Raw genomic sequence first — 14,839 nt, forward strand, 5'->3', positions numbered from 1 at the left:
TTTTTAACTGATTTTTTGGGAGCATGTGTGAGGGTAACTAATGAGAAATAGGGAATGTTTGATGGTGGATTGATGGTTTGGAATCCTGCCCATGACCACTGCCCTTGGAGCTGTATGGTGGTCTTAGCAATACAGTCCCATCATCTTTCTCTGTCCTGCTGAGGCCCAGCCCAATTACTTACTATACACATTGATTCTGAGTGTTGTAACCATATCAGGCCAGTTTACTCTTATGTGACCACAAGGGACTTCCGTTAAAAACATCCTTTGGGTGGAAACAACCCAAATGTCCACTGATGTATGAATGGATAAAATGTGGTATGTACGTACAACTGAATATCATTCAACCACAAAAAGAGTGAAATATTGACACATGCTACAATATGGATGAACCTTAGAGACTATACAAAAGGAAATAAGCAATACACCTAAGGATAAATATTATATTGTATGATTCCACTTGTATGAAACATCTGGAATAGGCAAATTCATAGAGACAGAAAGTAGAATAGTGGTTACCAGGGATGGGGGCGAGGGGGCCAATGGGGAGTTAGTTATTGCTTAATAGTTGTAGAGTTTCTGTTTGGAGTGATGAAAAATTTTGGAAATATTGGTTGGAAATAGATGATTGCTGAGCATTAGGAATGTACTTAATGCTACTGGATTGTACACTTAAGATGGTTACAGTGGTAAATTTCATATTTTATCACAATTGAAAAAAAAATGCCCTGGGGAATAAATGGAACTCCGGAACCCACATTATGGGATGACCTCAGAGGTAAGGTTTCTCTGAGTCGAAATGCTATTTTTATTTTTAATTTATGGATAGCAGTGCTGTTTTTGACAAAAGGCAAGCAAGCAATTAGAGAAAGATGGGCTTTGTGTTTAAGTTAGTACTTTCATTCCTCTATTGTCAGAAGCGAGGGCGAGACTGCTTAGCGCTGTCTGTCTAAGGATGCTGGGCTGGGAGCATGAGTGAGGGTGTTCGAGAAAGGGCAGTGGTTGAATGAGGCTGGCATGACTCCTGTTTTCTGGCTGCAAGTGCTGTGTGGCGGAAGGTGGCAGATGGCTGGACCCTGCCGAGACGCTGCAGAGTATAGGGCCTTCTTGTAACACTTGAATCTGATGCAGTACCTGTTGTCTCCCTAAACAGAAAAGGGAGATTTCATTGCCCTGGATCTTGGTGGGTCTTCCTTTCGAATTCTGCGAGTTCAAGTGAATCTGGAGAAAAACAAGAATGTTCACATGGAATCTGAGACTTATGAGACTGCGGAGGATATCATGCATGGCAGTGGAAGCCAGGTGGGTCCCTGCTCCTTCCAGGAACCAGACCCCAAAGCACTGGTGTCCTGAGTCCCTGGAAGGAACCCGTCACAGATGCACATGGAGAGGGACTCCAGGGTGGAAGAGTGTAACTGCCTGAAGAGGCCCCACTGCCTGGGTAAACCGGTGGATGGGAGCGGGCTGCTGGGACTGTCACAGGGGAAAGGTTATGAAGACAGGCCCAGCAGCTCTTGGGTAAATGCATTTATTCCCCAGGGATCCTGGGGCTCCTTCCTCCGCACAGGTTTTACAGAGCTTTTGGGTGAAAATGACTCTTCCCAAGTCATTGGCATCCTCCCCCACCTCACCCGCCCAGGCCTTGCAGGGTGTGGTCACCTGTGAGGCAGCAAGAATTTGACTTTGCAGCCCCAAGGTTAATCATGGGCTTCTGGCCACCTGATTTAATAACCTTCTATGAGTCCTTGGCACAGAAAACATAGAGGGCAAGGCCTTGATTGGGAAATCACCATCTCCTCCTCTCTCATTCGACATCCAAGCCCCACCTACTTCAGGGTACCCCCTTTCCCCCGCCGAAGGGCTGCCTGCCTTTGCTGGCTGAGGGGCTGTGGTCTTGCTCAGAAGGACCTGTCCATCCTTCTCTTGCCCATCTGGTTGTGGTGAGTGGTTGGTCCCTAGGTTTATGAGGACCCTGTGATCAGGGTTCAGGCAGCCCCCAGGCAGGTTTTTAGTCATTTCTGTGTCCTGTAAGCCTGTACTCGTCAGCCTCTCCTATAGACGTTCTGTCTCCAGTTTGTAGCCCTCCTGAGTTGTGGCTGTCATCCAGGATGTACATTCAGAGATTGTCAAATATTTGCTTTAGAGAGGGTGTGTTCACAGCAAGGTTCATGACTAAGTTCTCTAGAAAACCCATTTGTTCTGGGCTAAACTTTGAGATGAGGCAAAGCAGCCTTCTTCTCTTGACTCCACTTTGTTCCTGTATTAATGTGGGTGGGACCCAGAGCAAGTGCTCTGCCTTTTTGAGAAAAGGGCTAATCCCAGCCTTTAACCTGCTCTTGGGAGTTTAGGTTCAGAGCTTTTCAAACCGTGTCACAGTGAGCATTGAAGGTGACACTGTCATTAGAACAGATGAACCACTGTTCATTCGGCCACCAAAATGGGTTATATCACTCACTGGGTGGTCCTGCCTGGAGGTTTCCCTGCTCATCCCTCATTACTGGTCTGCAGAAACTGGCCCCTTCATCCAGTGTCTGCATGAAGGCTGCCAGCTGGCAGGGCTCCCAATCCTGCCCAGTGTATGCTACATCGCTGCTGTTTGCAGGTGGCCACCAGCCTGCTCTTTCCATTTATCAACAAGTACTGACCTGTCACACTCTATTCCCCATGGTCCTTGGGTTGAGCCACCTCTGCCTACTGCCTTCACCATTGGGACAGTTGCCTAGCGCCGTAGATATTCTTGTGTGCTTTGGCAGAGATTGTAAATTAAGGGGGTGCCTCCCCCACAGGTGCATGCTTGCTGTGGTCATTTCCAAAGTGACTTCCTTCTTACTGCTGCTTCTGGGACCTCCTCTCTCCCTATCTTCTCAGCCCCAGGATCACTTTATTTCCTGCTGTCTGTTTCTTCCTCTGCCTCTTTCAACCAGTCTGTAAAAGAAAGATGATGATTATGGTGATGATGATGATGATGATGATGATGATGATGATGATGTAATATTATAGTAAATACATAGCGCTTGTTATGTACAAGTCACTGGTCTAAGCACTTTAAATGGATTAATTCATTTAATCATCACCAAAACCCCTTTGGGTAGGTATCGTTACTCCCATTTCACAGATGAGAAAATTGAGGCTCAGATGTTAACCAACCAACCCCTTGGGTCTCACAGCTGGGATAGGAATCCAGGCAGTCTGGCTCTGATGTTACAGTTTTAGCAATGTGGAACACTCAGCCTGGATTTTGTCTTTGACTTTATTGTTTTTCTTCATTTAAAAATTTTTTGGTGGCGTGGAAACGTGAGGGCTGTGGGCAAAGAGGAAGGTCCAGAGGATGAGGGGGAGGGCTGGCAGTTGAAAAATAGGGATGAAACAGAAACATCTGTTCCAGAAGTTTGATGTGAAGTTAGAAATATGTACTGGGGGTCCATTTTTCTGAGATCTCGTATCGACCTGAGGAGTGTTCTGGTAAACCAAGGCCTCCATTTTGCCCATGAAGCAACTCAGACTCACAGACTATAAACAGGGCTGAAGTCTTGGCTTTGTGATCTTCTGTAATGTGTGGGAATTCTTAACAGATTTTTCAACCTTTTATTTGAAATAATATTAAACTTACAGAAAAGTTTTAAGATAAGCACAAAGAACTCTCGTATAAACCTTTCATCCAGACTTCCCAGTTGTTAACCATTTGCTTTATCCTTTCCTCTCTCTTTCTACACGCACGCGCGCGCGCACACACACACACACACACGCACGCACACATGCTATCAAGTTTCAATGCAATAGTAAGCTTTAGTAATTTTGGAAGCATAAATGTGATCTTAAAACCACTTATTTAATTTTGGGAATTTTGAATAAGAAGTGTTTAGGTTATTATTTTAGTCATTGTTTGTCATCTTCAATCACAGAGACTGAATCTGTGTGTGTGTGTGTGTGTGTGTTTAAAATAATTAGCATGTTGTCAGGAAAGAAAAATCATTTTTTTTAGACCTTAACATTTTGAGTCCAGAGAGGTGGGGTAACTTTCCTCTCTGGTTGGTGACAGTCATAGGTTTTCCTGAGGGAGCTTCCTATCTCCTTGAGCCCCCGGTGTGGGCATTCCAAAAACATGGCATTTCCTTTTTAACAGAGCACTTTAAAGTGGTTGTGTTTGGCTCAGATGCGGGGGCTGGTTACAGTCCCGCATCCATGTGAATCCACTTCTGCAGTCTGTTTCCCCTGCCACTTCCTGTCAGCAGCATTCCTTCTGCCCTGCCCTCTCTCCTAAGGGCCTAGCGGGAACCTGGAGCTTCTGAGTGTGGATGATGTAGGGCGTGCTGATGGACTTAGTAGGGGTTTATATCACTCAAATTTAGGTCGCAGGAAGCTTAGCCGGGCTCCTCCAGGGAAGGGGGGGTCATGTGTCTCCTCAGTAGGGTTGCTGGCTACAGCCACAGACAGTAATAGTGACTCAAGGATGGAGGCTCTTACATCAAAATTGACAGGTTTTCCTTTATCCTGGCAGGAAAGTCGGACTTTAGAGCAGGGTCAGGGACATCTGAGGAAAGATAGACATGGGAATAATGATTTCTGGCCCTCTCTCTTTCAAGGATACCTCTGTAAAGAAAGCCTTCAGGCCTTGTCTGGGAGTGCTGGCAGGGGCTGCTTTCTGTGACTCTGTGGCTTGGCCCTACCAACACTCCTACCAAGCTCAGAAAAAGTGTGTCAATCCCATACATAAGGGAGGTCTAGTGCTGTGACAGCCATGTGAAAAAGATGGGGGTTTACCTAGACTGTGGCATGGTTGCCAAAAAAGCATATATATACTTTGGTTCTATTAATAGAAGTGTAGAGCTAAGGAAGAGGAAAGATTTTAGTTTAACTTAGCTCTCCTCTGGTTGGAACACATATGAAGCATTGTATTCAGTTCTGGGTACATTTTAGCACTGAAGGGATGTATTAGATCCCAAAAGATTGCCTTAGAAGTGTTCAGCCTCCCACGATGGACAGTATTCATGCAGAGGCTAGGGAAACAGTGTGCTGGGCTCTTTCTAGTGGATCCTAAGATGTGTGTGCATATCCCAAGCAATGTGTTGTGGTGTAGGCAAACTTAAATTGCAGTCCACTAAATAATTGTGTTCTATTCGCACCATAGAATACTATATATGAGTGAGAGCAGACGGTCTACAAAGACACACAACAACGTGGATGACTCTCGTACACATAACGTAGAGTGAAAGAAGACATTCATTAAAGAGTACAGTGAACTCTGCACATACCACTTTTTTAAGTATATATATTATACTTCAGTAAAAAGTAAAAATACCATAGTCTGAAGTAAATCACTCAAGTGGGCGGTAGGCTGCAGAATTGTGCGTGGAGTGTCTAGAATTTATGGAGAAGGGATGGATAGAGATAGAGACATCTGGGGAAAAATGGAGATGGGCATAAGGACTTCTGAGAAAGGACCAGACAGCCTCTCCCCTTGGGTGTGATGGGGCCTGTGTGATATGGAGTGAAGAGCTGATTTTCTATTATTTTTAATTTTCTAAGTATTTAAAAATATTAATTAAACTTAATGTTGTAAAATATTTTAAATGTCCTCACTACCCAAATAAACCATATCAGTGACTGCTGAGAGGCCAGTTCTATCCAAAGGGATTGAGGTGATTCCTAAGCTGTGCGGGCCTGCGGGGCAGGCTCTCGCTAAGGGACTCCTCCGCCACACATACTCAGCGTGGCTTTTCAAGGAGGGCTGCAGGATGCTGAGCTGTTTACGTTTTCCCTGAAATGCGTTTCTCCCTCCTGACTGTTCTCTCATGCTTCCTCCAGCTTTTTGATCATGTTGCTGAGTGCCTGGGAGATTTCATGGAAAAAAGAAAAATCAAGGACAAGAAATTACCTGTGGGGATCACGTTCTCTTTCCCTTGTCAGCAATCCAAAATTGACGAGGTAAGGACATTCTGGGATTACTGGGCTCCACAGAAGCCCCAGAGTGGAAAAGCTAATGAACATGTTTTCCCTTTTACAGTTACTTTAGTTATTCATGTTTTTTGAGATGAATCTTGGTATTTGTGGCTCTCAGGTAGAGAGAACCATTTATTAAACTCAAGTGAAGGAAAAGCAAGTAGATTTAGTTGCGTTGGAGGGAGATTGGGGAGTCCTTTGTCATTTACACAGTGAGGTGCTTGTTCCCCTGGAAGCCATCCTGGTGAGAGCAGATCTGGTCGGGCCCCACACAGGTGCCAGGACCGCTGTTCCTAACATCTGCTAGTCCCTGACTCTATCCCCAGAGAGGCCCTTGGTTCTCTTTTTACCTCTAGGTGACTTGTGTACCTACCTCCTTGTTTGTTTTTTGTTCATTCACCTGTTCAGCAGAGATGTACTTAGGAAATGGGCAGAGGTGCGGAAATAGGACCAGATCTTCTGATTTCCACCCCCATGTTCTTTCTATAACACCATGTTCTCGGGAGTCCATGTTTTGGGGGGTAGGGGTTGAGGGGAAGAAAACAGTGTCCAGGGGCTTTTGGAATACCTGTTGCAGCTGTGGGCTGCTGCTGAGCAGAGAACCACAAATTCTCCCAAGTACTCACCCTTCCCGATGCATCCTACAGGCTGTGCGTCTTTCACAGTGGGTGGGCCAGCCCTTGTGGGCAAGCTCCCCGCATCTGTGTCACCTCTGGAGGCTGATGAGGCCTGAATAGCAGCTCTTCCCAACCCTGCTGCATTTATAATGACTTCTTCCATTCAGAGAAAAACAGCCAAGTATAACAATTGTTTTTCTTTTCTAGTACCTTTGATTTTTTTTTTAAATACAAAAGTAATATGTAAAACTCTTGAAATAATAGAAAGATGTAAAGCAGAAAGTAAAATTCCCATCCTTCCACATTCCCAAGTGAATAACCATTGGATGTCTATCCTTCCTGATGTTTCTCCATTAATATACAAACAAATGGGTCACAGTGTAGAAATAGTGGAGATGCGGCTTACATGTGGGGGTTATGTTCCAAAGTTGGGGAAGAGGTATGTATAAATCATATGTAGTCAGTATGTTCCTAGGACCTGGCTCTCAGAAGCTCAGTCACCAAGAGTTGTCTTAGCTTTTTGTTTCTCTTCCTAATTTGGCTCTGACTTTCTTTCCCTGGGCTGTGGAAGCTGAGGTCTGTTTTCAAAGTGGAGAAGGGTGATTAGTAATGATGGAATTTCTCTTGTTTTTAAATGAAGTCTGGCTGTGCAGCTGACATCCAGTTGGATTTGCACACCTGTAGCACTGCTACACTGTCCAGCCACTCGCTGTGTTCTGGTGTGAGCTGCAGGGTTCTCCCCATGGCAGCCCCCAGAGAAGTTTACCCTGCAGACCGATGAGCAGGGAGGGGACAGAGTCCGGCTGTGTTACCCAGTGTGGTCTGGAGCAAGCCACTTGGCCCCTTTGGGTCTCTACTTGTCACTGTCCTGAATAGCCTCCCCAAGGACCTAGAGGTTCTGGATGCCTTCCAGCTTTCATCAAAACCCATCTGTTCTCCTTTGCAGGGTATCCTGATCACCTGGACAAAGCGATTTAAAGTGAGCGGAGTGGAGGGAGCAGATGTGGTGAAGCTGCTTAACAAAGCCATCAAAAAACGTGGGGTAACTTCTCTCTAGGTCATCTGCCTTTGCCACTGGGAGGTGTGGTGGCGGGGGCGGGGGCGGTTGTGGGGAGAAGGCTTCGTTCTAAAACAGACCAAGGCCCTTTGGTGGGGGGTGGAGGTGGGGCAGTAGTACATAGCCTGAAGCATCACATGGCTGGTCTTGAAGGTCCAGGCTGGTATCAAATGGTGAGTGTACTCAGTCCAGAAGGTTGCGGGGGTTTGAAACAGAGCTCTGACGTGCTGCCCAAAGGAGCCAAACCTTTTGGCAGGGGGTGGCCTCCTGTCAGAGGAGGGTTGGATGGTGCAGGGAGCTGCGTGGTCAGGCACAGCCCGCTGTGGTTAGAACCAGGGCAGTCAGCACATGGATGTAGTGGTGTGCTTTGCGGAGTGCTGTGGCTCTGTGCATAAAATTTCCTCTGAAAAGAATCTTAAGCCAGAAAATTAAGGGGACCGTGCAGTTTCCATAATGTCATTGATGTGCTCTGATCCAGCTAATTTCAACACCAGCAGTGACGAAAGCGGCACCACTGCCGGGAGCAGTGGTGGTTATGAAAATGCTTCCTTTAAGGTTGTGATCTCTGCTCCCACCTTTGAGTGGACAGTGACACCCTGTTATCTGTCCACAGGATTACGATGCCAATGTTGTGGCTGTGGTGAATGACACAGTGGGGACCATGATGACCTGTGGCTATGATGACCAGCAGTGTGAAGTTGGCCTCATCATTGGTAATTTCTACAACTTCCCTCGTCTCTTCCTTCAGTCAGTGTCTGCAAAAGGCATCGCCTCCTCTATCGTGACTTAGTGTGGTCACAGCTTCTGATCTTGTCTCTCTCTCCAAGGCACTGGCACTAATGCTTGCTACATGGAGGAGCTGAGGCACATTGACCTGGTGGAAGGTGACGAGGGGAGGATGTGCATCAACACCGAGTGGGGGGCCTTTGGGGACGATGGGTCCCTGGAAGACATCCGCACCGAGTTTGACCGTGAGATAGACCGGGGATCTCTCAACCCTGGAAAACAGCTGTGAGTCTTACCTTTCCTTACTAGTCATAGATATGACTTAGGAGACACATAACACAAGATATGGGCTGGCAGGTAAAAGTTTTGAGGCAGAAAGCTAGGTGATCACAAAGGTTTGAAAAGCCCATCAGATTTGCATTATCTGTCACTTCTTTGGAGAGACACATAGCCATGTAGTCTGCAGTCTGTCTCCTGCCTTCTCTGAGATTCTGGCTCGGGTTGCACAGAGGCTGTTCCAATAGGTGTTTCGGGTGGCAACTGGGCAGGTAGGACTCAGGAAGGCTCTCTCCTGCCAGGGATCCTTGACACGTTGTAGCTGGGACGGTCCTGTCTGGTCTTGTCAGGAGGAGGAACCATGAGAACTGCCTTTCTCTGTGCCTTTGTTGACGGGTGAGGGAGGGTGCTCAGGTGTCAGCAGCATCCCTGGCTCCTGGGCCTGGCTCCGAATGGAACAGATTGTTTTGCTGTGTCATAGCCAGCTCTGGGTGTGCCAGCTGGGCTCCCTCAGAGAGCAAGCCGGCTGCCGGGATGTGGACCTGCCTCTGATCTGGCCTGCTCCGGGCTTTCTTCTGGCTCCGGGGCAGCCTGGACTTGGGCCTGAGTCTGGCTCAGATATGGCACGCAGTTCCAGTTTGTGGCAGTCTCTCTTCTGCAGCACTGGGCTCAAAGTGGCTGCCCAGTTACAGAGTCCACAGCTCACACTACACCTCCCAGGGGAGGCGACAGGGTGGATTCTCTCTGTCATTGGCCTATGGATGAATGTGGCCAGAGCGTGGGATGAACTGATTTGCTTTAAGCTACTCAGAGGCCTCCCCTGGAGTTTAGGGTGATGTCTGTGTGGGAGCAGTAGGTTTCTCAAAGCAAATGTTTCTCGGTCCTTTTGCCTGGAGAAGGAGAACATGGATGCCAGGGGGGTGACCAGTGATAGGGGTCTCATGGGGAATGGCTGCATTTCAGCCACATCATCTACTCAGCTTTCCCTCGGAGGAGACAGTTATCCTTCCGAACTGGGAAAGTTCTTGGCTACCTCCTTCCCTTAGGACTAGGAGATCTCCCTGAGAGCATGATGAAGATGAAAGTCCTTTAAAAAGTACAACATAAACTTTTGTAAGAGATTATCATTCTGCTCATTTCTAAAATCTTAACATTTGCCCTGCTGCAGGCAGCCTTCCTGGCCTGCCGCTGGGGTGCTCTCCTCCTGTTGCCCACCCTGGGGGTAGGTGTGGGGTCTGGATGACCCCTCACTGTCCCCTTGTTGTTTAATCACACAAGTGCACGGTCTTGCCTGCCAGTGAGGCTGTGAGCTAGTGAGGTATGAGGCCTCCTCTCCTGCTGTGTCCGTTTCACTCCTCATGAGTTGTCACAGGAAGGACCTAACAAGTGCCCGGGCACTTTTCTCCTCCAGGTTTGAAAAGATGATCAGTGGCATGTACCTGGGAGAGCTGGTTCGACTGATCCTGGTCAAGATGGCCAAGGAGGGCCTTTTATTTGAAGGGCGGATCACCCCAGAGCTGCTCACCAGAGGGAAGTTTAACACCAGTGATGTGTCAGCCATTGAAAAGTAAGTGCCACCTCTGGAAGCTTTCTGCAGGGAGAGTGGGGGAGATGGAACAGCAAGTCCCTTGTTACCGCCTGAGTCCTGGTTTGGTGGGCTTCTCCCTCAAGAGCATCAGGGTTTTTTAGTTCTGTGTCCCCTCTCTTAGCTGGCCCGTCCTGGGCTGGTCTCCCTGCAAGTGTCAGCTTATTAAAGAATGTTCTAGTTAACAGCATATACTTCATGGACGACTTAGTTACAAAAGCAGCCTCTTGTCCTCACTCTGTCCCCTCTTCTCCCTTCCTTCACCCCCAACAGGGTGAGATTAGAGATGATTCTAGTGGTGATCAGGGAGCTGACCGAGCCAGAGGCCTGGGCTTGGAAGTTCCTCTTTGGGATTTCAGGATCTTCTCCAGACTATGTTTCAGGGAACCCTAGTGACTCAAGACAGTTAGGTGTTCCCTAAAGAAAGCATTCTGTGGCCAATAGGATTGAGAAATACTGCGTATTTATCCTCCATTTAGAGATTTATAGTATTATAAGCATGTTAAAGAAAACCCAGTTCACTCTGGTTAGCAGCCAGAAGCAATGTTCCATGGCACAAGTTTGAGAAACATTGGTTAACAGATGAGACAGGACAGATAGACATAGAAGGATAGAGTTCAGCCAGCAACCTGACTGCTACCTTTTTGCCTCAACGTAAGAAACCCAGACTTCTCTGCCACAACTGTTATTTCAAGGCCATCACACTGAGCGGGAAGAAGGCAGTTTGATGTAGTCAGACACCTTCAGGTCTAAAGGACTCATATCTTATTGCTGGATTCCACATGCTGCCAGGTTCCATTCCTGGTTCGAGAGACTCTGTGTAGCCCTTAGGAGCCACCTGCTTGAAGCTGGCTACTTTCATGGTAGAAAAGCCCTTTCATCTCTCTATACAAAGTGGTCATTCTCACTGCCCCTGCTGTGGTCCTGGAAATTCAGAGGGAGCCAGTGGATTCCTATCTCTGGCTCCCGGCAGAAGATGCACATCAGCTGTCTTTGTGGTTAGAGCGGGAGGCCAATGGAAGTAGAAAGTTTATCTATACCTGCTCTTCTGTCACATCATGTACTGGCATTTGTCCTGGGATCAGGAGTGATCGTTGCAGGGCTCCAGTAAGCAGGGAGCATGCAGCTGAGTTTCCAGCCATCTTTCGCATCTCCTGGTCAGCTGCTGGGAGATGAGGGGAGCAGGAGGCTCATGGCTTGTATTCAAAGTCATTGACAAAGTCAGGAAATGCCATCCTTCCTCTCGGTCTGTATCTGGTGTTGGCTTTTTGGTGACCAAGAAACAAAATCTCACTTAAACTGGCTTAAGAAAGCATGTATATTGTAATAAAGGCTATTCCTCCAAAAACCTATTAAAAACATCCTGCCACGGCAGGTGTTAGAAGCACTCTATAAAATCAGGAGCATTGTCTTGGAGCCTTAGTTAAGTGTTTAAAAGAATAAGAAAAAGAAAAAAGAAAAATTAGAAGCATAAGAATGAAAAAAAGAGATAAAACTGTCATTATTTGCGGATGGTATAATTGTCTGTGTGAAACACCGAAACATATCTAGACAAGTAAATAGGAGAACAAGAGAGGTTAGGAAGATGTCTGGAGAGAAAATACAAAAGTCAATTACATTTCTATATATTGGCAATAATTAAAATGTGTATATATGTTTAAAATAAACTTTTTTTTAAAGACTATTTTTAGATTTACAAAAACATTGCAAGGATAGGGCAGAGTGGTCCCACAGTACTTCACCCCGTTTCCCCATTGTTAACATCTTTCATCAAGGGAAGCGTGCATAAGCATCCAGGGGCAGCTCACAGACTCAAAGAGCAGGTGATTCCCGCAGGCCTCCTGAGGCCGGAGCACTGGGATGGAAGCAGCTGTTGAGAAGCCGTGTGGTCTCGCCCCTCTACTTCTCTCTGTGTGCATGTCATAACCCAGCATAGTACAATTTTTCCTTCTGCTACCTGATATTTCTTAGGGAGGAAAACCCTTCTCACGCTCTTTTCAGGCATTTGACTGTCTTAATGCCGTGCCATACACACATGTTGAATGGAGTTCACCTTCCCAGGACCTCCCAAGCTCGGTGTTTTGCCCTGCCTGATGAGGTCCTTAACTCACAAGTATTGGCCTCTGACCTCACAGGAATAAGGAAGGCCTTCAAAATGCCAAAGAAATCCTGACCCGCCTGGGAGTGGAGCCATCTGACGACGACTGTGTTTCGGTCCAGCACGTGTGCACCATTGTCTCATTCCGCTCTGCCAACCTGGTGGCTGCGACGCTGGCCACCATCTTGAATCGCCTTCGCGATAACAAGGGCTCTCCCAGGCTGCGGACCACGGTTGGTGTCGACGGGTCTCTTTACAAGACGCACCCACAGTGAGTCTGCCCTTTACTGTATAATTGGCACTCAATATCCGTCTGGGCTAAGGACCTTCTCCAGAGGTCAGACTTTTGCACCCACTGAAGAGTTTTTTGGGTCAGACAAGGCAATATTGACCTGGGCAGAAAGGTCAGCACTGCCCACCTGGGAAGTATCCTCCCCTCGTTTCTCGCTGGCGTTGCTTCTGCAGTGTACTGTTATCTCTCATTTCGTAAGTCTTGTTAGAGATTTCTGTAGTTGTCAGGAACGCTGAGTGGAATATATCTTTATCTTCATTTTCTTGCTTGTCTGCATTTCATCAGGGACCTTCATCCTCATTGAGGTTTGGGTCATAGGTGCAGTGCCCACATTCCTGGTTTAGAAGCTCCTGTGAAAATCCTCCAAACCCTCAGACATTACTTTTTTAAATGGGCAGCCTGTCGACACTTTGTATCTGAGAGCCAGGGAGCAGTATAAGTTATAAGTAGTCCCTGCTGATGATGAGGGCCTTATCACTGTGCCGCCTTCTCTACTGGACACCTTAGTTTCAGAAGCCTTCTGTGGCCAATAAGAGCATGGTTTGTACCCTTTTAAAAGGCTAAAGGTGAATTCTAAATCTTCATAGTCTAAGTTTTAACAGTAAGTGCCTGTGACATGATTTTTATATAGGACTTCAGATATTTTTCCCAATGGATATAATGCTAAGTGCTGTACCTTCACACCTAGTTCTGAAGACAGTCAAACCAATGTTGACTTAAATTTAAATAGTTCTGTGTTACTGAGGGAATAGGCTTTGAGCTAGTTAGATGTTATCTGCCAGGGCCATAATTTTATTTCTTTGGATTCTTAAAGTATTTGTAAAATTCTCAGTAATGAAACTAGCCATATTTGGGGTGGAGGGGATTTCTTGGCAAATTTTTAGTCAAGAAAGCTTAGAGATTTGCAACATTGCATTAAAATTTTTTTTTGATTGTGGTAAAATACACATAATATAAAATTTGCTACCTTAGCCAATTTTGAGTGTACAGTTCAGTAGTATTAAATACATTCACACTGTTGAGCAAAAGTCACCACCAACTACCTCTGGACTCTTCATCTGCAACATCACACTTAAAAAATAACTTTGGTTAAATGTTTCTTATTTCAGAAGTAACAGATATTCAGCATAGCAACTTTAGATCATTCAAAAAAATTACAAAAAGAATAGAAGTCATTTTTAATCCCAACCCCTGGAGCTGACCATGGTTAATATTTTAGCGTTCTGGTTTCTCTGTTTTCTTTGGCAGGCAGCCTTCCATACTTACACCAGACCACAAACTTTGAGAAAGTTCTGTGTCTCATTGAGTCCTGTTCTGAAGTCTTTTTCTAGCCAATAAAAAATGTCCAGACTCTTAGGGGCAGGAGGAAAGGGCCAAGTGAAAATAAAAAACAAGAGTGATTATTTATTGAGCCCTCTTTCCTCAGTGCCAGTTACTAATCTAAGCATTTTATGAACTCATTTTGTTCCCATCACATCACTATCAGCCAGATACTGTCATCCTCACTGACTCCAAGGTTAAGTAACAGGTTCATGGTCACCTGGTGTGGAAGTGGTGGAGCTCAATCACCACTGTCTCCTGATCTGACTTTCAGGCACTGGGCTCTTGACCACGATGCTGTATTATCTCTTTGTCATGTAGAGGACCTTGTCATTTTGGACCTTGAATTTCTGTATTCGATACTCATATAATAGTGAGAATCCTCTCTTTTTTTTTTTTTTTTTATGTGTGATTGTGGATGATTTCATTTTTCCTTTTTACTTGTCTGCATTTGTTAACTTTTCTACAGTGGATGTGTATGTCTTATAGAATGAGAAAAGCCAGTGTAGAAAATGGAATTAAACTGTGGAAAAAAAGGAAGAAAGGGGTACCAGAGGGCCCTAACAGGTGGCTCAGTCCAGGTATTGTGGCACCCCACCCTGCCTTTAGGTATTCCCGGCGTTTCCATAAGACGCTGAGGCGCTTGGTGCCTGACTCCGACGTGCGTTTCCTCCTCTCGGAGAGTGGCAGTGGCAAGGGGGCCGCCATGGTGACTGCAGTGGCTTACCGCCTGGCCGAGCAGCACCGGCAGATAGAGGAGACCCTGGCCCACTTCTGCCTCACCAAGGAAATGCTGCTGGAGGTGAAGAAGAGGATGCGGATTGAGATGGAAATGGGGCTAAAGAAGAAGACACACGATAAGGCCGTAGTCAAGATGCTGCCCTCCTTCGTCCGGAGTATTCCAGATGGGACTGGTGAGGGCCTGTGT

General features: G+C 46.4%; 1 protein-coding gene across 1 annotated transcript in view; it reads left to right on the top strand.

Annotated features, from left to right (window-relative positions):
* LOC105300133 (hexokinase-1) overlaps positions 1-14,839 on the top strand; it is a 58,786-nt gene that overhangs the window by 29,268 nt on the left and 14,679 nt on the right. The window contains exons 4-10 of the mRNA XM_023537854.1: positions 5,806-5,925; positions 7,504-7,599; positions 8,228-8,327; positions 8,442-8,625; positions 10,028-10,183; positions 12,337-12,570; positions 14,521-14,835. Of these exons, the coding sequence (XP_023393622.1) occupies positions 5,806-5,925; positions 7,504-7,599; positions 8,228-8,327; positions 8,442-8,625; positions 10,028-10,183; positions 12,337-12,570; positions 14,521-14,835 (1,205 nt within the window). The remainder of the gene's footprint in view (positions 1-5,805; positions 5,926-7,503; positions 7,600-8,227; positions 8,328-8,441; positions 8,626-10,027; positions 10,184-12,336; positions 12,571-14,520; positions 14,836-14,839) is intronic.

Source organism: Pteropus vampyrus, unplaced genomic scaffold (assembly GCF_000151845.1).
Source record: "Pteropus vampyrus isolate Shadow unplaced genomic scaffold, Pvam_2.0 Scaffold202, whole genome shotgun sequence".
Lineage (NCBI taxonomy): Eukaryota > Metazoa > Chordata > Mammalia > Chiroptera > Pteropodidae > Pteropus > Pteropus vampyrus.